This window comes from Chelonia mydas, chromosome 4, assembly GCF_015237465.2.
Source record: "Chelonia mydas isolate rCheMyd1 chromosome 4, rCheMyd1.pri.v2, whole genome shotgun sequence".
Lineage (NCBI taxonomy): Eukaryota > Metazoa > Chordata > Testudines > Cheloniidae > Chelonia > Chelonia mydas.
This window is the reverse complement of record NC_057852.1, coordinates 58,265,383-58,288,947: the sequence shown is the minus strand read 5'-3', so window position 1 is coordinate 58,288,947 and position 23,565 is coordinate 58,265,383. Positions and strand designations below refer to the sequence as shown.

The 23,565-nt window shown below is 38.2% G+C and overlaps 1 protein-coding gene across 9 annotated transcripts in view; it reads left to right on the top strand.

Annotated features, from left to right (window-relative positions):
• Positions 1–23,565, top strand: part of LRBA (LPS responsive beige-like anchor protein) — a 549,006-nt gene that overhangs the window by 401,865 nt on the left and 123,576 nt on the right. For all 9 annotated transcript variants that reach the window (XM_043545801.1, XM_043545802.1, XM_037897376.2 and 6 more), the window contains exon 47: positions 14,367–14,519. In XM_043545801.1, the coding sequence (XP_043401736.1) occupies positions 14,367–14,519 (153 nt within the window). The remainder of the gene's footprint in view (positions 1–14,366; positions 14,520–23,565) is intronic.

The window sequence follows — 23,565 nt, the reverse complement described above, 5'->3', positions numbered from 1 at the left end:
TAAATACTGCATAGTGCTTTGTGGTATTTTGAAAGATACATTCTCCTTTGATTTTCCTGATATTTTAAAAAGAATATTTCTCCTGAATTTTAAGACTCTCTGTGTGTGTGTGTGTGTGTGTGTGTGTGTGTGTGTGTGTGAGAGAGAGAGAGAGAGAGAGAGAGAGAGAACACACAAGTGAGCAAGCTGGAATAAGATAATCCAACTCCAGTGCCACTTGGAAATAGCTAGCATCAGGAAGCTTCCATCTTTTTTCCCTTTATACCTCTCTCCCGCTACCTCCCTGATAAATCAGAAGAAATGTATTTAAAAATATATAGCTCTAACAGCTACATCCCCAATGCACTTTCTTTAAATTGGTTTTCTGGATGAGCATTTGATTTATTGCATGGAATCATGGAGTTATGAGACATTCTGTTAGCTGACCCCTAAGCTTTGGTGACCAGCATGCATGTTGTGGAGTACTACAGGGAAAATATATAAAAACACCATGTATTTTATATTCATGTATAAAATTTGGGAAATCCAACGTCTTTGTGGGCAGATTGAACTGCCTCTCCTACTCCAATGTCCCTGGTAGGGGGGTGTTGTTTGAAATGGAAGCCAGTCTTGTATCTTTTGTGTCCTATCATATTAGCATTGTAAGGGAAAGCAAGATTATGCTGGCAATGGGTGTCTGAATTCATAACTGGTGTTGGAGTATTTTGTGAATCATATGAAGGAGATTCACTCATCCTTCATCATTATCCTGAATCAGGCTGGTGGCAGCAAACATTTAGTAGCTTAATGCTCATGAACGGAAATGCTTTCTTGGTGAGCTAGCTGCAAGGCTAAACTCATGAGCATTGCATAGTTTGAGTCACTGTTACTCTGAACCTGGCGTTCATGGGTAAAGTGCCTCTGTGCTTTAGCAAAATACTACTCATTGTCTGCTGTAACTGGTGTGGACTGCCTCAGGCTCTTAAGGATGAGCTACACAAGATAAATTGCTACTGGAAAATGGATACACTTTTGGAGGGGGCACAAGGCCTAACTGACATTTAAAACTTACGATTTTTCAGCCAGTCAGGAGTGTCCCTGGTGGGCAACAGACTATTTCAATAGATCAGGAAGCATAGGAGGAGGCTGAAAATTAATATGATTTTACTATAAATAAGATTTTGGAGTTAAAAATAAAATTATTTAATGTATAACCATTGGAAATTTACAGTATGGCCCCAGGCCTTAGCCCTCCACTTAGTTTTTATCTGTTAAAATTTCTTTCTAATACAAGATTTGGGGAGGGAGGGTGAGAAAGAGTGCATACTTGAATCCCCAACTTTGATGTGAGTTTTCAGAATAGTAAAGAAACTTGAACCTCCGCTAAGTTGCTGAAGAATCCTAAGATCCTGCAAGTTTTATTAGCCAAATAGAAAAAGTGCCTAGTTTGCAAAGACATCTTCTTGCTTCTGACCTCCAGTTCATCAGCCTCTCCGCAAGTGAAAGTGTCATGTCTGTTCAAATGACATCAGCAAATCTGCAGTTCATTGTCACACTGAGTCTGTTGTGGTACCTTATGGCAGAGTTTGTCAAATTTTCAAAGTTAGGGACCCCTGTCCAGACCAAAAAAATACGTTGTGACTCTTTCTCTCAAAACTTCTAACTCTGACCATGAGCAGGTGAAGTTTTATAACTATAGTCATACTTGAAATAATGGAGTGAGAACTTTCAAGGATCCTGCAATTAAGAACCTCCGGGGTAGGGTTTCTCAAACTATAGGTCTTTGGAGACTGTGAAAAAATGTACATTTTGAAAGAAAAAGTCTGTACAGTAGTCCTGGAATGGCACACCCATTTAAGACAACCATGTTGCTGTAACTTGAGGACCACAGCTGGTAGAAGATGTGTGCATGCTCAGCAAGCTGCTAGAGCCTCTGCAAATAATAGTATGAAATTGGCACCTGTATATGTGCCTACATGTATGCAAAACAGTATAGGTCAAAAATCATTATTGTGGTAGACAAAGTGCAAGTAGCCAAACACATAGAAAATATGTCACCAAACTAAAACACTGGATGTGTTGGTTATAATAACGAAGCTCCATGGACACTACCGAGACTTCCATGATGGTAGTCAGTAATTGCTAGAATTTGTATAACCCTATGTTCAGTGTGTGTTATGTCTCTCTCTCTCTGTGCTTGTTCTGCAGAGAATAAGGCTTGGTTTACAGTACCAATTTATGCCAGTATAACTATGTCGCTCAGGGGTTAGAAAATCCTGAGTGACAATAGTTATATCCACCTAACCCCCAGTGTAGACATCACTATGTCAATGGGAGAAGCTCTCCCATCGGCGTAGTTAGCGTCTTCACTAAGCGCTACAGCCGTGCAGCTGGGCCACTGCAGCACTGTAAGGGTAGGCAAACCCTCAGTCCGTTACAGCTGCCAACTAGGGGGCATAACCCTTTATCTTAAGCTATAGAAGCTCATGGCTTAGCTTTGGAGGTAATGAGTTAATTCCCTGATAATGACCAAGATAATAGCCGCTATGTTTGGTTCTGCTGGGCGCTATACCGGAAGCCAGAAGACCAAGGTTTATTATTCACAGCTCTGCTATTACTATTGACATCTGTGTTACCATTGAGCAAACTGCTTTTAACCGCACAGTGCCTCAGTTTCCCCAATTGTACAAAGAGGATAGTGATACTTCCTTTAGAGTGCTTAGCGATCTAGGGGTGAAAAGTTCTATATAAAATGACTGTATTTTTTTTTTTTCATGAAAAGGACAATGGAACATTGCTCCAGTGGTGGCTCAGAAAAAAAAAAAAATGGTTTTACACAGATTCAAAACCATATTATCTAGAGTGTCTGAAATGCTCTCTGCTGAAAATATGAAGCCTTCCACATCACAATCCAATATCTACTTGCTGAGACCTTTAATAATTCATCTTGGGTGGCAGGCTTAATCTAATTTACTGACATCCTTGGGCACCTAAATGAGCTGAACTCTTCTCTAGAGGCAGAATAAAATATATTCTGTTTATGCACAACAGGGAGACACATCTATAAGAAAATGTAGAAGTTGGTCTTTCCACGTGCAGGAAGGAAACTCGGCTTTGTTTGTTCTTGTTTTGTGCTATGAGGGAGCTGAAGAACCATTTGGGAACCATTAGAATTTATCTGGTGTGGGATGATCTTTAGATAATCCACAAAGGGGAAAGAGATGGATTAATAACCCCTTCATCCAACATGCTGTTCACTTGGCAACACTGCCTGGGCTACTGCAAGACAACCTGTCCTGGAACAAGATCCTGCAACTTAATTTCTCTAGATAGCCAATGTCCGCTTAGTTTCTGTCTCTAAAGGAGTGCCACTCATCTTTAGTTGCAGAAGTCTTTAAAGTTCTTATTCTGCTTTTGTCATCATATCTTTGTATCACAAGCTGCTGCTGATTTTAAAATAATTGTAGGTTGTGTATTTTTTGCTTTCAGAATCATGGGGAACATCTTCCAGTAGCAAAACAACCTTATCCATTACAATGAATTGTTCGTATTTTAATGATTTGGGGCTTCCTTTCTCATCAAAATTTACTTTTCAAAACTTCATAATTAGATGCTATTCTGTTATGATTATGATTACAAATTTTTTCTCATTCATGGTTAAGGTTAATCTTGGAGTTCATTTTGTAGCTTGGAAGGAGATCACTTGCTCTGAAAACTTGAAGAAACCTGTCTAGCCCACTGTATTAAAATTACTGAGGTAGCATACTATGCATTCTGAACTTTTGTCTGGGTCAAAAGTTAAGTTCTTTAAGTTCTTCCATTGTTTCATCTTGGCTTTTGCTCAGCCCCAAGAAGCTCTGCCAAGGTCTTGGTAGTGCCGTTGGTGATATGCCTCAGAGGTAAAAACAACCTACAGTCTCAGTCACTCCCTAAAAATTAGCGTTTTCTGGCATTTCAGTCAGGAGGTGTTAGACATGAACAGTAAATTAATTAGTTTATACTGAATGCACACAGACACTATCAGAGAAGTGTCCTTGGTTTTGCATTTGGGCCTTTGATTTCTACATTAATGTGTTGTGTTGGGACTGGATGGTGCTCCGAGACCTGCTGCATCCTTTTGCTTGATCCCATATATGCATGAAAAATTAAGCTATTCAGAACTTAAGACATCCTTATAATGCCTCATTGCCCTTATCCTAGATTTCTGGATATGATAGCCTATGTTCATCTGGATTTCCTCATGCAAGTTCCAAGTCCTTTCAACTGTTCCGAGGATGGTCTGATTGCTGAGACCTCAGATGGTTGTTGAGATCTTAGAGGATGTATGAGGAGATGGGAGTACCAGGAAATGTTGCTTTTAAGTCACTTCTATATGAATAATTGTTGCTAAATGATACTTTCCAAAAGAGATCTTGTTACTCACATATTATTTGTAACAGTTCTTTCATTTTTTTATTTGGGTCAGATAAAGCTGTTAGGGTACAACTGACTGCTAGTTACACACTCATCTGTGATGTAGGCCGCACTTCAAGCCACTGGGAGAGGCAACTCCTTTAGCAAGATTCACCATTTAATCTTCCCTCTCCCCTATTAAGCACATAAATATCTGATTTCACTTGTAGTTTAATCATTTTATCTGCAGTTTGTCCATGGATTTTAATCCCTAAAATTTTCATGTTCATGTACATTGCCCTTCTGGTATTCTTTGGACTCTCTGCGAATAAGAAGCTTCGTAGTCTAGAAGTGACAAGGCTACCAAATTTATTTTCTCATCACTAATTATTTTCAAAATCTAATTTAGTCCACTTTTAAAATGACATGGGGAAAAGGGCTGAAATTATATATTCAACCTGTTTTTGTATTTTTGCCTAGTAAGGGATTAGCACTGCATAATTTTCTCATGCATCCTCAGTAAATCCTACAGAATAGAGTAAAATATTTGCATACTCATATAACTGGTGTTGGCTAGCAGTGTTTAACTGCTAAGTAATCACCTCTTAAGTACATCAGTGTTGAATGGAAATTTTCATCCAGTTCTTATTAAAAGCATAGCAAACCATTTATCAAAATACATATAGTACCTTTGTATACATTTTGGTTTTGTATAATTTTCATTAACATAATTAATATGTTAATATATAATTTGTTTAAACTAACAAATATCCAGAAAAAGAATCCCACTACATAAAAGAGAATTTCAACAGGATGACAATCCGGTGATAAAGCTAATTACTTTGTTAATTAAATTAAGACCTTGAATGGAAACCTGATGAGAATTTTGGGTGGGGGGGCGGGGAGGGAGAGAATTTAGTGCAATTTGTTGAGAGAAATAACATATGTTAAGGGCACAACAGCAAACTATCCCAATGCAAAGGAAATATAGGAAGAATAGTGAGAGGCCAATATGGCTCCTTCAGGAGCTCTTTAATAGTCTGAAAATCAAAAAAGAATCCTATAGAAAGTGGAAACATGGGCAAATAGCTGAAGACAAAAGAATAGCACAAGCATATGTGTACAAAACGAAAAAGGCTAAGACACAAAATGAGTTACACCTAGCAAGGGAAATAAAAGGCAATACAAAGAGGTTCTATAAATATATTAGGAGTAAGAGAAAGATGAATGAAAGTGTAGGTCCACTACTTAGCAGGGGAGGAGAATTAATAACAGATAGCATCAAGAAGGCTGAGTTATTTTATGCCTATTTTGCTCCAGTCTTCTCTAAAAAGATAAATTATGACCAGATATTTAACACAATATTAATGAAAAGGGGGAAGGAACACAAGCCAGAACAGGGAAAGAAGAGGTTAAATAATATTTATGTAAGTTAGATATATTCAGGTCAGCAGGACCTGATGAAGTGCACGATAGGATGCTTAAGGAACTAGCTGAAGCAATCTCAAAACCATTAGTGATTATCTTTGAGAAATCATGGAGGATGGGTAAGGTTCCAGAGTACTGAAGAAGGGAAAACATAATACTTGTTTTTAAAAAGGGAAACAAGGAGAATTATAGAACAATCAGCCTAACTTTGATACCTGGAAAGGTACAAGAACAAATTATTTAATAAGTTTATAAGCACCTAAGAGATAATAGGATAATAAGTAACAGCCAACATGGATTTGACAAGAACAAATCATGCCAGACCAACCTAATTTCCTTTATGGACTGGTTTACTACCTAGGAGATGGGGCAAGATACAATATATCTTGATTTTAGTAAAACTTTTGACACAGTGAAACATGACATTCTTATAAGCAAACTAGGGAAATATGGTTTAGATTAAATTACCATAACTTCGAAGCACAACTGGTTGGAAAACCATACTCAAAAAGTAGTAGTTAATGGTTTTCTGTCCAACTGGGAGGACATACTTAGTTGGATTCTGCAGGGGTCTGTTCTGGGTCTTGTACTAATCAATATTTTCATTAATGACTTGGATAATGGACTGGAGAATGTCTTTATAAAATTTGAAAATGATGCCAAACTTGGGAGGAGTCCCAAACATTTTGAAGGAAAGGATTAGAATTCAAAACAACTTTGGCAAATTGGAGAGAATTGGTCTGAAATCAACAAAATGAAATTCAATAAAGACAAGTGCAAAGTATTACGCTTTGGAAGAAAAACATAAAATGGGGAATAACTGGCTAGGCAGTAGTACTGCTGAAAAGGATCTGGGGGTTATACTGGATCACAAACTGAATATGAGTCAGCAGCGTGACGCAGTTATGAAAAAGGCTTATATCATTCTGGGGTATATTAACAGAAGTGTCATATGTAAAAAACAGGAGGTAATTGTTCCTCTGCACTCAGCACTGGTGAGGCCTCTCCTGGAGTGCTGTGTCCAGCTCTGTGTGCCACACATTAAGAAATTGGAGAGAGTATAGAGGAGAGTCACAATAATGAAAAAAGTTTAGAACACCTCAGCTATGAAGAAAAGGTTTAAAAAAAAACCTGGTAGTCCTGAGAAAAGAAGACTAAGGGGTGACCTGATAACAGTGTTCAAGTATTTTAAGAGCTGCTATAAAGAAAACAGTGATCAATAATTGTTCTCCATGTCCATTGAAGGTAGGACAAAAAGTAATGGCCTTAATCTGCAGGTTAGATACTACAAAAAACTTTCTAACTATAAGGGTTGTTAAGCTCTGGAATAGGCTTCCAAGGGAGGCTGTGGAGTCCACATCACTGAGGATTTTAAGAACAGGTTAGACAAACACCTGTCAGGGATGGTCTAGGTCAGTGGTTCTCAGCCATGGGTACACATACTCCTGGGGGTACGCAAAGGTCTCCAGGGAGTACTCAACTCATCTAGATCAGTGTTTCTCAACCAGGGGGTTGCAGCCCTCATGGGGGTCACGGGATGCGTTTAGGGGGATCACAAGTGCAGGCTGGCATTAAGGGGTGGCAAGCAAGGCAATTGCCTGGGGCCCCATGCCAGAGGGGGCCCCACAAAGCTAAGCTACATGCTTCAATCCTGCCACTTGGGGCTCAGGCTTCAGACAAAGCTCACAAGTGAAAAATAGGCTCAAGTATCACACTAAAATGTAAGTACAGTATTTCTATTCCAGTTGATTTATTTGGCAATTATATGGTAAAAATGAGAAAGTAAGCAATTTTCAGTAATAGTGTGCTGCGACACTTTTGTATTTTTGGGTCTGATTTTGTAAGCAAGTAGTTTTTAAGTGAGGTGAAACTTGTGGACAAATCAGCCTGAGAAATCAGACAATTCAGCCTGGAAAGGCTGAGAACCATTCGTTTAGGCCTACTTGTTCCTGCTTCTGTGTGAAGGGATGGACTAGATGACCTCTTGAGATCCCTTCCAGCTCTACATTTCTGTAGATATGTAACAGAAAAGATATGATACTGTGGGTACTTAGAGACTAATTGATATGGCCAATTGATATAGAAGAAACAGACATTATATGTAAAGCTTCTAAAGTGGTATTTTAACCAATTGTACCAACTGCACCATTTAGGTCCTGTAGCAAAGGAAACAAATCATGGCAATGAGAGTGCTGGACTGGACTTCTAGTGTGCATTTTGTAGCTTTTATTAGTGCATTTTTGGCTGGCGATAGTAAGACCTTTAATATTGCTTAAAGGGACTGTGAAATAGTTTAGGTCACAAATTTGATCTCTTCTAAAATGTTTTTTGGCTGGGGATTTGACTCACTGATTCTAAATACCTCTACAGTTCATCTGTTTCTCTTTCAAAATACACTACTCTTATCATCTAGAAATCAAGGACAAAATAAAACAGGGCTTCTATAAGATGTAACAGATTGCATTCTGTGTGTCTTTCTGTGCTCTGTAGCATATGTTAAAAACAATTCCCAGTGCTCAGCTAATAATCCTCATCGATGCTGCTTCATAATAACAAAATTAAAAAAGCAAGTTTCCTTAGAAATCAGTGTTGTCCATTTGGGAAAAGACAGTTGTTAAAATAGGTTGCATTCCAACATATATGGAATTAGGAAATCATTGAAATTGAAATTCCTGACACAGTAAGCCCTAACATCTGAAGTCTATCATGGAAAGGCCTATTTAAATACTATGTGCTAGATTCTATCACCTTACTCATATTGAGTAACACCTGACTCTCTCAGTAGTTCATTGATGTCAAAAGCAGTAAAAAAGGAATGAGACACTACTGAATGTAAAAATAAAAGTAGTATTTGTGGCACCTTAGAGACTAACCAATTTATTTGAGCATAAGCTTTCGTGAGCTACAGCTCACTTCATCGGATGCGTTCAGTGGAAAATACAGTGGGGAGATTTATATACATAGAGAACATGAAACAATGGGTGTTACCATACACACTGTAAGGAGAGTGATCACTTAAGGTGAGCTATTACCAGCAGGAGAGCCAGGGGAAAAAACCTTTTGTAGTGATAATCAAGGTGGGCCATTTCCAGCAGTTGACAAGAACATCTGCGGAACAGTGCGGGGGGTGTGGAGGAATAAACATGGGGAAATAGTTTTACTTTGTGTAATGACCCATCCACTCCCAGTCTCTATTCAAGCCTAAGTTAATTGTATCCAGTTTGCAAATTAATTTCAATTCAGCAGTCTCTCCTTGGAGTCTGTTTTTGAAGTTTTTTTGTTGAAGAAATGCAACTTTTGGGTCTGTAATCAAGTGACCAAAGAGACTGAAGTGTTCTCCAACTGGTTTTTGAATGTTATAATTCTTGACATCTGATTTGTGTCCATTTATTCTTTTACGTAGAGACTGAATGTAAGAATAACAAAATTTACCCTGTAGAATTGATTTTCATTAAAAATGATTTCACTGTTTTATTCCTGTTTCTAATCCCTGAAAGTATTTTAATAAAGAAAATGCTTGAAGTGATTTTCAAGATGAATATTTAGGACTACCACATGAAAATAATCAGACAATTTTGCAGTCTCCTGTGAAATCTTACAAACAAAAGAAGCATCAAACAACTCTATAGTAATTTTCATTCAATAGATAAATAAAATGCTGTTACAGTTTAGTGTGGAAGTTGCCCATTTGGTGTGAAACTCTGGGTGGGGAGGTGAACCAAATTTAGGTCTCTATCACACGTAGGTGTATGCTAACTTCGATCCCATGAGTGGTCCCATTGTTGTCAGTAGAACTACTCACATGAGTAAGTGATTGCAGGATCGGGCAATACTGTGCACATGCTATGATCCTTTTAAGAAAAAATAAATGTAGCATAAACAATGTTTTTGAACTTATTTTCAGTCAGAAGTAAGCATTTATGGCCAAGTAAGAAGTCCTCCAGAATAGGCTTCTAGTAGCAGCACAAACAATGCCATTATTTTAAAGTAAAAAGAAAAGGAGGACTTGTGGCACCTTAGAGACTAACCAATTTATTTGAGCATAAGCTTTTGTGAGCTACAGCTCACTTCATCGAATGCATTCAGTGGAAAATACAGTGAGGAGATTTATATACACGCAGAACATGAAAAAATGGGTGTTTATCATGCACACTGTAAGGAGAGTGATCACTTAAGATGAGCTATTACCAGCAGGAGAGTGGGGCGGGGGGGAGAAAACCCTGTGTAGTGATAATCAAGATGGGCCATTTCCAGCAGTAAGAATGTCTGAGGAACAGCGGGGGCGGGGGAGATAAACGTGGGGAAATAGTTTTACTTTGTGTAATGACACATCCACTCCCAGTCTCTATTCAAGCCTAAGTTAATTGTATCCAATTTGCAAATTAATTCCAATTCAGCAGTGTCTCATTGGATTCTGTTTTTGAAGTCTTTTTGTTGAAGAATTGCCACTTTTAGGTCAGAAATCGAGTGACCAGAGAGATTGAAGTGTTCTCCAACTGGTTTATGAATGTTATAATTCTTGACATCTGATTAGTGTCCATTTATTCTTTTACGTAGAGACTGTCCAATGTACATGGCAGAGGGGCATTGCTGGCACATGATGGCATATATCTCCTTGGTAGATGCGCAGGTGAACGAGCCTCTGATAGTGTGGCTGATGTTATTAGGCCCTGTGATGGTGTCCCCTGAATAGATATGTGGACACAGTTGGCAACGGGCTTTGTTGCAAGGATAGGTTCCTGGATTAGTGGTTCTGTTGTGTGGTGGGTGGTTGCTGGTGAGTATTTGCTTCAGGTTGGGGGACTGTCTGTAGGCAAGGACTGGCATGTCTCCCAAGATTTGTGAGAGCGATGGGTCGTCCGTCAGGTAATAGCTCATCTTAAGTGATCACTCTCCTTACAGTGTGCATGATAAACACCCATTTTTTCATGTTCTGTGTGTATATAAATCTCCTCACTGTATTTTCCACTGAATGCATCTGATGAAGTGAGCTGTAGCTCACAAAAGCTCATGCTCAAATAAATTGGTTAGTCTCTAATGTGCCACAAGTACTCCTTTTCTTTTTGTGAATACAGACTAACAGGGCTGCTACTCTGAAACCTATTTTAAAGTACTGACCTTGCTAAAGAGGCCATCATCAGAAGTGTAAAAATTTGTAAGCGTGATAAGGATGTAATCTTTGAGTATTGTCCGTTAACATGCCTCAGTTGAAATTATCTTTAGGTGCAAAGATGCCAGATTCTCTGTTGCCCTGCATTGTGTGTACTCCTTTACACCAGTGCAAAGTGACAGTGAAGCGGGTATAAAGTACTACCAAATCAGAATGGTAGTTTACAGCTACTTTGCACTCACTTTGCCTTTGTGTAAATGACACCAGTTGGTTAGGGCAACAAAATCAGGCCCCTGATATTTAAGAGAGGCCTTTGCTTGTTATAAAGAAAAACAGCTTTACTTTGGTACTGTAGAGATCTTCCTGAAAACTAGTAATTGAAGTTATGAAATCATTTATATAAAAGGTTTTTTAATTGGGGGAAATTAACAGAAGTAACTGATTGTTTTTAAGTTGCTACCTTTCAGCATAGCATATTTCTGCATAATTTAATGAAAGCCATGTGTATTCTACAAAGCCAAATGTTTTCTGATCTTGCAGAACCAAATGAGTAGTTGTGTTTTTATATATTTAAAAAGTCATCAGTCACATATGTGATGAGCTTATGTTTAAAATATTTAGCATCATACTATGTGCTAATATTTGCGGTGTAAGTTGATGTATTTCTCTGCTATTGAATTAATAGTAGCCTTTCTTTCTTTATGTGAGATGTAAAATGATGAACTTGATGAAACTTTGGTATTAGACCTCTTTCATTTAACTTTGCTACAACTCCCTTCCTTATTTGTCCAATTAACTGGTTTCAAACTTCTTCTTATCAGGTACTTGTCAGGCATTTGGTATACAAGCTCATTTTTACCCTGCTTAGTTAATTAAGGTGACTGTAAACAAAAATATGTACAATTCAAAGTCATGCAGTGTTTCACACAAGGATGGAGGTGATAATAGCTCAATTCCTGCTAGATCTTTCCTGTCTTTGCTCTGCTACTTCAGACTGACCTTGTCCACAATCTGATGACCTCCCTATTTCACTCAGCTGTTTGGAAAGCTGCTCTGCCATAGCTAGCCCTGAGGGGGTATCTGGGAGACCACTGATCCATTGACCCATGTCAAGACTGGATTTCAAATCTGATCTACTTGGGCCTCTGACATAGCTACACACAGGGGTCCACTGCACATAAAAGCCAACAGAACAGCCTTTATTTTTCTGCTGGTTAAGTGGCATGCAGTTTCCACTTGTTACACGGAATACCAGTTTTACACTAGTCACTTGCTGTGAAATTAATTTCCTGAAGCAATTACTAATATTGATCTGTTCCATTCAGAGGAGGGAATTCTCCAATTTAGCAGCATAATTTTTTCTAAATCTATCCAATTATCACCTTTACTTGCTGTGTTTCCTAAGACTGAATGTTAATGTCCCCTTTTAAAAAATGCTTTAAAATACATCAAAGGCAAAAAAAACCCCATAATTTCTACATAGGCATTTTCTGAATAAATGTAATGTTTGCATCACCCAGTTCAAATTACAAAAATCTGGAAATAAAAAAATTAGTTATGGTTCTAATAGCAACATTAACTAGACCACATTGTATACATCCTGCATATTATGCGGTAAATATATATTATAGAATAGACCACAATATATTAAGTTACACATTTAATTAAAAAGGAAAAATATATATTACATATATGCAGTAGGTTTGCAGTGTTGTTGTAGCCATGTTACTCCCAGGATATTGGAGAGACAAAGTGGGTGAGGTAATTTTTTTTACTGGAGTAAACTCTAGCATTTGCAATAAGGTAACCGTACTATTGAAATTTGACTTTTCCTGACATTATGTGTTTAACTGGGCCCTTAATGTTCTATTGTCTGCTTTAAATTTCCTTTTAAAAAAAAAAAGTGCCTCTTAATACTAAAATTGTTCCAATTAAGCTTAGAAATTCAAACTTCATTAGCTGTGTGTGCATGATTGTTTTTCTGAAAAATTCCTGCTATTGTAACCACTGTTGCAGCTCTGTTAGTGAGAGCACTAGTGTAGACAGGCCACTGCTGTGTTAATCACTGTGTCCTAATCTCACTCAGAGCAGATATAGACAATGATAAAACTTCTAGTTTCAGTCTTATAACAAGCTCCATGCAGGTAGACCCCTTCACTCCCACGGGAGCACCTTTGACTTTAGAGGTGCTCCCCCTGGGTGTAGTGGTCTGCCTGCATGGAGTTCGTTGCAGGATCTGTCTTGAATGGTGCAGATGTTGCCACCACCAGCTGAGTTGTACTGGAGTGTCGAATACTTAACAACAACAACAACAACAACAACAGACTTTTTGACTTGTCACCTTTGTTTGGTTGGAGTTAGCAGGATTTTGAAATGGAAAAAGAAATAGAGGGCCTGATCCACTACTGCATTACTCTAGTTTTAATCTGGTATAACTCCATAGATTTCAAACTTTACAGAAAATTTACTTTTGAGCAGGGACCAAACATGGATAATTTCAGCCCAAATGGTGAATGCTTCAGACAGTATGTGTGAGTGAATGGGATTATTACCAAGGCTATGATTCTGTCACAGAGGTCACAGATTCCATGACTTTCTGGGACTTCTTCTGGGGCAGGGCTGGAGCAGCTGTCATCCTCGGAGCAGCGGCTGCCAGAACAGCTGGCCAGCGGCCAGCCCCGGGGCTGCCACAGGAGCAGCAGCCAGGGTTGGTTCAGCCGCTCTGGGGCTGTAGTAGTAGTAGTCAGTCCCTGTTGCAGGAGCAGCTGGTGGGGCTGGAGCAGCTGCAAGCCCCAGCAGTACTCTTTGTCCCCCGTCTGCCTCCTCTCCAGGGAATTTTTTAGTAAAAATCAGGTACAGGTCTCAGGCTTCCATTAATTTTTGTTTATTGCCCGTGATCCGTCGTGACTTTTACTAAAAAATATCCATGACAGAATCGTAGCCTTAATTATTACTGTTTTGCAACATTATAACAATTATAGCAGGCACTGCTTGCCTGCAGTGTTATGATTACCCTTTGTACACTTAGTAGTTATTCTTTTAAACATGGGGATTGGTATGCAACTTGAAAGGAGCTGTTTTGTCTCAGGTTTCAGCCAAAATTTGTTTGCACCATGAGGTCTTAATTTATTCCTCACCTAAATGGTTTTAAAAGATTGTCTATGAATATTTGTCAGATAAACCTGTAACCAAAAACATTTTACATATGTTTTTTTAGTCAACAAAATATATTGTGAAATATTTCCTGAAAAATGCTCCTTCCATTGTGTTAAGAGCATGATCAGGGCTTCACAAACATTTAAAGCCTCTTCAGATTTGGAAAGTAATGAGAGAGGATTTCTACCTGTGAGTGTTTAATGTTCTCCGTATTGCACTCTGCCCCCCATCATTAATTCTTTATGTAACTGTGTTGTATGTTAGACTTTATATCATGATGTTGTTTTTCCTTTGTATACAGGAGCTGATTCCTGAATTTTATTATCTCCCAGAGATGTTTGTCAACCTCAACAATTACAATCTAGGTGTGATGGATGATGGAACGGTGGTATCTGATGTTGAACTTCCACCATGGGCCAAAACCCCAGAAGAATTTGTTCGCATAAACAGGCTGGTAAGATGGCTATCATCTGTTGTCAGTTGAGGGCCAGGTCTCGCAACTTCTCTACTAAAATACCTTATGACCATTTGTCCTTGTCCTCTGTGTATAGATAGAATTTGCATTAAACTATTATTGAAAATGATAATCTGATGTAATATAAGGGAGTAATGGTTTCTTACAAAGGGGTGAGGGGGAAGGCTTGTTCTCTCACTCTTCGCTTTAAACTTTTTGTACATTGTGAAGATAAATATTTGCGTGGGGGGGATATTGTAAAGAAAAAGTAGAGTAGGGGGTGGCTACATAATTCTTTTTTACATTCAGGTCTTGCATACCTTCAAAAGACTCGATGATTGAAGGACTAATGAAATTGTCCTATCACAAGAGACTGAAAATTGATTGATTTTCATTCAAGGAGGCTGTTTAAAATGTATATTTTTATTGGATTTTTTTTAACACTTATTTAACTCCAGAGTCTAATGAACCTTTGGGAGAAGTGGTGTCTTTCTTAAAGAGTCAGTGCCCCCACCCCTTCCATTAAGGGAGTGTTTTTCAGACATTTGAAAGCTGAGCTGCCCTTCAGGAAAATAACACCAATCACCCCCCTCACCCTCTTGTAATTGTGACATGTGGTTTTAAAGGCCTACACATCTTAATTTATACATTGTCTATGTCCCACCTCTTCCCCCTAGTCCCTCCCAGGGAGTCCTTCCCTCCTAAATGTTGGGAAGCCCTGGTGTGTTGGTCTTCATAATATAGTATTTTCTCTCTTTCTTATATGCTTGGAACAGTGAAATAATTGAACAGAGCTATTTTGAAAGTAATATCATTGTTTTCTGAGTTTAGCACCCACTGAAATGAACGGAGCAGTTCACACCTCAGAGCTATTGTTTCAGGCTCTCTGCAGACTCAAAGGTCTCTCCATCAGCGACATACTTTTTTTTGCCAACCATAACATATAGAAACTTTAAAAAAATAAATAAAGCATTGAGGTAACAATTGATAGTCTGTCCGTGGCCCACTCAGCTACTCCTTTGCAACCCTCATAGAAAATATTTAATTAAGAGATGAAATCCCACTGTACACTTCAGAGATGCTAAAATGTCTTCGAAGAAGATCAGGAAACACCAGACTTGACCTTCCTAATATTTCTTAGGTTTAAAAAACAAACAAACCAGAAAGAATACATTTATTCTGTTGTTGAAGGATAAACTTAAAACCTTTTCTTCATGACGAAGCTAAAAAGGCATATACATAATTAAAAACCTTTTTTACAGGTTGTCTTAAAGCTTTTTACTCTGTTGCAAAAGAATTTATTCAACAGAGGTTCCTCTCTTTAGCAATTGGTCATTAACTGTCATTTTATTTGTGAGGTAATGCTATCATCGCCTTTGGAAATACTATTGGGTGTAGGCTTGGCTCTGTGTATGGTTGGGGTAATGGAAATCAAGAATATTAATGCTTGCAATATTTATAGGACAAGTTATAAAGATTTTGAATTTTAAAGTATTCTAGAACAATTCAGGTGTATTCTTTTAAGGGAAAGTACATGTGAAATTGATCCAAATTAAGATTAAAACATGCACAGACTTCAGATAGTAAGGCTACTACCTCTTAAACAATGCAGGTTCAAGTGCAACTTTGGGTATTAGAGAGCTTGATGAAGTCTGGTGAATTATGAATATGATATTCAGACTCTTTTAGTTCAGCATGCATTGATGATTCAACACCATTCTAAGAACAGAAAACACCACTGCAGACTTGTTCAATGTAATTTAGCATCTTGATTTGCTCACAGCAGTATTTTTAATCCTTGCATATACTATGTCCATCTTTCTGTCATTGTCCACACTAAGAAAGTTAAGGACATCAGTGGAGGCTGTAGTACAGACAGGCGTTTTTACCACCCCATAATCTAATCTTGCACAATAGAAGCTGTCTGTCCAATGGCAAAATTAAGAACCACAATCCAACACTCTAGCTCCACTTGTGGCAACAGTTCTGCCTTGTCCACTGCTAATAGGGTTGCACCAGTGATCATTATAGATCCTAATTTTCCTGCTGGGGACATAAACAGTACTCCCCAACAGTACTCCTTTCTCTTTTCCTATATTCCCATACCCACTCCTTCTTTTTTCTCTTCCTTTCTGACCCCAGCATCCATTTTTTCTCTCTGCCTTCAGGACTGCCCTTTCCCCCGCTCTTTCATTTCCCAAGGCTGTTGCTAATAACCTCTGCCTTTTTGCAGTTCTACTTGATATCTCTCACTTGTGCTATATTCTCAGAGGAAGTGCCTGATCAGTAGGAGGAAGATGCTTTTTAATTATTAGTGTTAAACTCTTGGGCACTAAAGTAGTATCCCCTTAGAGCTATATCTTATATAGTAATACACTCAGTCTGTATTCTAAGTAGTAGTATTTTTCTTTATCTGCTTAGGATCTATACAGTAAGTGCTGCTTTATTTTGGTACTCCTTGAAAGATCATTTCAGAAAAAAAGAACTAGAGTGAAAACCATGTTTCTTATTATATAACGAACTGTCTACTAAGCAGTAACATTATTTCAGGTTTGAAAGGGGCAGTACTTTCCTAGCCTTGGATCATTTGCACTTTCAAATTTTAAATTACTTTAACTCATAGTTTAAATATTTTTCAGATCTTAAAAATTACTTAACTATGTTCTTATAACTCTAGATTATTGTTCAGATGTAAATATCTAATTTTTGTTTTTCACTTGGTTTAGTTTTCAAGTAAATGTTCATTAATGAAAGTGACTTATTAAAGTTATTTAGTTTAGAAAGGTTTTATGTTAGTTATTATGCCGTCCATCTTAATATCTGGCATGTAGGTAAAAGTTGCAGTATTAATAATGCATTTGTTAAAAATGAAGATTTTCATTCCACGTTTTTGTCCTAAACTAGTTCTTTCATTAAGAGAGAAAAAGCAAACTAATTATTAAAAATAAGAATGTTTTCCTCAATAAAACTTTTTTTACCTCAAGGTATAATTTTGAAAGTATTTTGTAATTTGATGCAGTAGAGTATTTTTGGTGGCATAATCTCATTTTGGGGAGGGAGAAAATAGGGACTTGAAAAGCAGCACCATATACATTTCTTTGTTCAGAGCTTTGCTTCTGATAATAGCCCTTCTGGCCATACCACAAATCCCTGCTAATATTAGTGTAATTCATAAACAAACAAAGTTTTGAACAGCCCTTCAGTGTTAAATTAAAGCCCTTTACTAACTAGTCAACAAACTAGTTTAAGCTGGGTGTGTACAACAAGTAAATTTATTCTGCCAGTAAGGCTTGGTTCCATCGTGGATATTTTTATGGGCAGTGCCATTAGTGATCTTCTGTTTTACAATTGAATAAAAACCATCAATTTGTGTGCAAAAATACTAAGATTAATTTTCTTTTTAATATTTGTGGGTTTAGCATGATGAACAAAATGGCTATTTTTAATTAGAATAAGTATATTTACTAGCAGTCACCTGAAACTCAGTGCCTCAGAAATATTATTAAAAATGGTTGTTACAATACAACACTGATTCATTTACTATTTCCTTACAACTTCCTGTTTCAGACTAAATTATGATTATAGTATTGTAAGTGCTCTTTTTTGTAAGCTATCACACACAGATTTTTTCCTCTTGCATTTCAGTTTACCTTTTCAAGACCACAGATTTTATGCAATGATTGGAGCTCATGAAATGCATACTGCTTTGATCTGTGACCTTTTTGTGGTGCTAATCAGGTTTCTGATATCATTATACCTTGCTCATTAATCATATTTCCTGCAGCCCGTCAGCCAGCCAGACAGCCCAGGCCCCTGTTTTCAGCCCTGTGTTGGCAGGTTTCTGCTTTTCCAGATTATTACAGTGTGATACTTTGGCTTCTCATAAGCAGACCCACATCAAGCTGTGTGCTACAATTAAAGTCAGATGGTCCTCAGGTTGAACAGGGATATAGTGTTGCAGCTGTCTGTCTTCCTGGAACAGACCAGTACGAGGAACAGATGATATGTAGGTCAGTGCATAATAACAGATTGTACACTACTGGGTCAATAGCAGGGGTTCAGAACATTAATTGACTGACAAACTTATTTAAAACTGATTCCCAACCTCTTTTAAAACTGTATATACGATGTATTTTAAATAGAATAGATTGCATATGTGGCTGTCTTTTGTGTGTGGTATTGGGAGAAAGAGGAGTATGGTGGATGGATAATACTACATTTTGATTGATGCAGTGTCATACAGTCAGCTAAATGAGTCTAATAATGTAGTATAAACTACATTTTAGAATTGTAAAATACAGTTTTTACTTGTAAATTTATTTCCTCTTCATATCTTGTGTAGTTTGACAACAGAAAGCATGAATCAATATTTTTTGGTAAAGAAGACTTTATTTGATCAAAGTGTAATAGTCTTTCATCAAGCTGAAAAATAAATTGTTTTTGTTCAGTCTTCTCCCCCCATAGAGGGAATACAAATGTATTTGGCTAGTATTTTTCAGGGGTTTTAGATCATTTATTTAATTTAACATTGTTTAAAATGTGGTCTAGTTTTCCTTGATCCTGTGGAGTAGTCACAATTTTGTGTCTAACAGTAGACTGCTATTGTAATATTATATCACATCAGAAATTCAGAATTATGACTTCACTGATGCACCATAGATGTGATAGATGACCTGTGAAGGATCAGGACCAAAAAAATTAGGAGACACATCTGAAAGTTAAATGGACTTCAGTTTTAATCAGGTATCATTCAAAGTTGTCCCCAGTATTTAAGTCTCTCTGTAAAGCTAAAAGAGTAATCACTAGTAAAGTTATGAACCTAATGTGTACTGTGCAAAATATTATTTAAATATTCAAACTGATTTAAAGCTTGTTGCATATCCTTAGGAATAAAATACTTATAGTTAATTAAACTTTAGCAGTACTTAAAGCCATATATTAGCACCTAAAATATTTGAAAATGTTTTCTTCAAGGTGAGTGAGGTAATATCTTTTATTAAACCAACTTCTGTTGGTGAGAGAGAGAGAAGCGTTCAAGCTTCACACAGCTCTTCTTCAGATCTAACAAAGGTAACCAGTGTCACAGCTAAATACAAGATGGGACAGATTATTAAGCATAAGGGGTTAACACATGTCGTACCACAGGTTTTACATTTGTTGTCCTGGCAAAACCTGCAGACATATTTTTACTGCTACAATGATCAACACTCCCCACAACACACTTTCAAAATCTATGGGTTCTACACATTCCTATCAAAATACATGGTGTAAATCAGCCAGTGCATTAATGTCCCAAGAACAACTATGTGGGTGAAACCAGATAATCACTATGCTGTAGAATGAACTCACACAGAAAAATGATAAAAGACAAAAATACCCTGTCACTTGTGGCAAAGAGGGATTCTCTCGTCAGCATAGGTATTCCATCTCCTCAAGAGAAAGTAGCTAAGTTGATGGAAGAATTTTTCTGTTGACCGAACACTGTCTACGCTGGAGGTTAGGTCAGCTTAACTATGCCACTCAAGGGTATGGTTTTTTTCCACATCCCTGAGCAGCATAGCTGGGTCGACCTAACTTTTATTGTAGACCTGTCCTAAAAATCATGATCTCAACCGAGACACTGGTTTTATAGCTCATTATAACCATTTATAACCTCTTTTGTCCTATGACTGCAGAGCTGTGAATTGCCCACTTCATTTTAATTGGTTCCTTGCAACATGTGTTAACCCCTTATGCTTAACAATCTGTCTCACCTTGTATTTAGCTGATATTCTGGTTACCTCTTTTAGGCCTGAAGAAGAGCCCTGTGAGGTTTAAAAGCTTGTCTCATTCAACAACAGAAGTTGGTCCAATAAAAGATATTACTTCACCCACCCTTGTCTTTCTCCTATCCTGGGACTAACAAAGTTACAACAACACTCCAACCAGCAATGGAAGAAAATTAATTTCTTCAAGATACACACATGTAATTGCCAGCTGCAAACAGTGCATCAGTAATAAAAATACCAACAGAGTTTTAAACAATACTCAGGGTTATCATTCAAATCAACGAAAGCCAAGAAATACAAAATGAAGGCTGTCATTTCATCACTAACTTACCTCCTTCACAACATTGAACTATGTGGGCACAACCATGCAAGGAAAGGAAAGAATGTTGCCTTTAAATAGGCATCAATTTAAAATCTAATGAATGTCAAAAAAATAATTTAAGGGTATTTTCATGTATTAAACATACTCCTGAATCCCCCTACGGTTTTTTTTAGGTCTTCTATTTTTCCTACTCCTCTTGTTGAGTGAAAGACTTTTGCAAACAAGGGAAATACAAAATAATCAGGAAAAAAGAGACAAATCTTTTAATATCTTTCAGTTATAGTAATCTCTTAGTAATGATAGTGTGTAAATATTCTCAGACAAAACTGAGATATTTAAATTGAACGTATCCTTTTAACTACCGATTTCCTGTTGTTTGTTTGTATCAGTGTCTTATAAATATGTAAACAGTCATGTGTTATAATTGTTTTACAATTGTTATTTTACCTTTAAATTCACAGTTTTTCTCTTGTTAAAATAACTGATTACACTACCCTACTAATGTTAACTTTGGTAGAAATTTTCAAGGCCCTGCCTACTGATCAGATACCATACTTGAGCTGTAGCTCACGAAAGCTTATGCTGAAATAAATTTGTTAGTCTCTAAGGTGCCACAAGTACTCCTTTTCTTTTTGCGAATACAGACTAACACGGCTGCTACTCTGAAACCATACTTGACTGGTCATGATTTTCATAAGGAAACCAGAAACCACAGTAGCAGGGAATCAGTGATTTTATTATTATTGTACATTAAGAGTAATGCTTTGCAAATGCCTTCTTCATTAAAATAACGTACTTCCCAGTGGTACTTTGGGAGCAGTTATAACTACCATTATTATAAAGGTAGATCACCTTGCTCCAAAATGGAGAGGATGTATATAATCTTTCAACTAGGAACTGATGTCCAAAAAGGCAAGATTTAATTTTGGTGTATTTTATAACTTCTGAGGAGTTTGGTTTTTTTTAAACTGGCTGGCCCTGTTAAGTCCAGGTTTGACTTGTACACCTTTGTGCGTTAGCTGAATTTTAGATCTTGCTGATAAATAAAACTGTTGATCAACTGGTAATATCCATAAATCCAAAAATTTCTATAGTACCCTCAGCTTTTTGATAATTAGAATATTTTAGAAATAAAACTATTGTCAGAATCAATCATAGAATCATAGAATATCAGGGTTGGAAGGGAGCTCAGGAGGTCATCTAGTCCAACCCCCTGCTCAAAGCAGGACCAATGCCCAATTAAATCATCCCAGCCAGGGCTTTGTCAAGCCTGACCTTAAAAACTTCTAAGGAAGGAGATTCTACCACCTCCCTAGGTAACACATTCCAGTGTTTCACCACCCTCTTGGTGAAAAAGTTTTTCCTAATATCCAACCTAAACCTCCCCCACTGCAACTTGAGACCATTACTTCTTGTCCTGTCCTCTTCTACCACTGAGAATAGTCTAGAACCATCCTCTCTGGAACCACCTCTGAGGTAGTTGAAAGTAGCTATCAAATCCCCCCTCATTCTTCTCTTCTGCAGACTAAACAATCCCAGTTCCCTCAGCCTCTCCTCATAAGTCATGTGTTCCAGACCCCTAATCATTTTTGTTGCCCTTCGCTGGACTCTCTCCAGTTTATCCACATCCTTCTTGTAGCGTGGGGCCCAAAACTGGACACAGTACTCCAGATGAGGCCTCACCAATGTCGAATAGAGGGGAACGATCACGTCCCTTGATCTGCTCGCTATGCCCCTACTTATACATCCCAAAATGCCATTGGTCTTCTTGGCAACAAGGGCACACTGCTGAGTCATATCCAGCTTCTCGTCCACTGTCACCCCTAGGTCCTTTTCCGCAGAACTGCTGCCTAGCCATTCGGTCCCTAGTCTGTAGCGGTGCATTGGGTTCTTCCGTCCTAAGTGCAGGACCCTGCACTTATCCTTATTGAACCTCATCAGATTTCTTTTGGCCCAATCCTCCAATTTGTCTAGGTCCCTCTGTATCCTATCCCTGCCCTCCAGCGTATCTACCACTCCTCCTAGTTTAGTATCATCCGCAAATTTGCTGAGGGTGCAATCCACCCCATCCTCCAGATCATTTATGAAGATATTGAATAAAACCGGCCCCAGGACCGACCCCTGGGGCACTCCACTTGACACGGGCTGCCAACTAGACATGGAGCCATTGATCACTACCTGTTGAGCCCGACAATCTAGCCAACTTTCTACCCACCTTATAGTGCTTTCATCCAGCCCATACTTCTTTAACTTGCTGACAAGAATACTGTGGGAGACCGTGTCAAAAGCTTTGCTAAAGTCAAGAAACAATACATCCACTGCTTTCCCTTCATCCACAGAACCAGTAATCTCATCATAGAAGGTGATTAGATTAGTCAGGCATGACCTTCCCTTGGTGAATCCATGCTGACTGTTCCTGATCACTTTCCTCTCATGTAAGTGCTTCAGGATTGATTCTTTGAGGACCTGCTCCATGATTTTTCCCGGGGACTGAGGTGAGGCTGACTGGCCTGTAGTTCCCAGGATCCTCCTTCTTCCCTTTTTTAAAGATTGGCACTACATTAGCCTTTTTCCAGTCATCCGGGACTTCCCCCATTCGCCACGAGTTTTCAAAGATAATGGCCAATGGCTCTGCAATCACAGCCGCCAATTCCTTTAGCACTCTCGGATGCAACTCGTCCGGCCCCATGGACTTGTGCACGTCCAGCTTTTCTAAATAGTCCCTAACCACCTCTTTCTCCACTGAGGGCTGGCCATCTACTCCCCATGCTGTGACGCCCAGCGCAGCAGTCTGGGAGCTGACCTTGTTCGTGAAGACAGAGGCAAAAAAAGCATTGAGTACATTAGCTTTTTCCACATCCTCTGTCACTAGGTTGCCTCCCTCATTCAGTAAGGGGCCCACACTTTCCTTGGCTTTCTTCTTGTTGCCAACATACCTGAAGAAACCCTTCTTGTT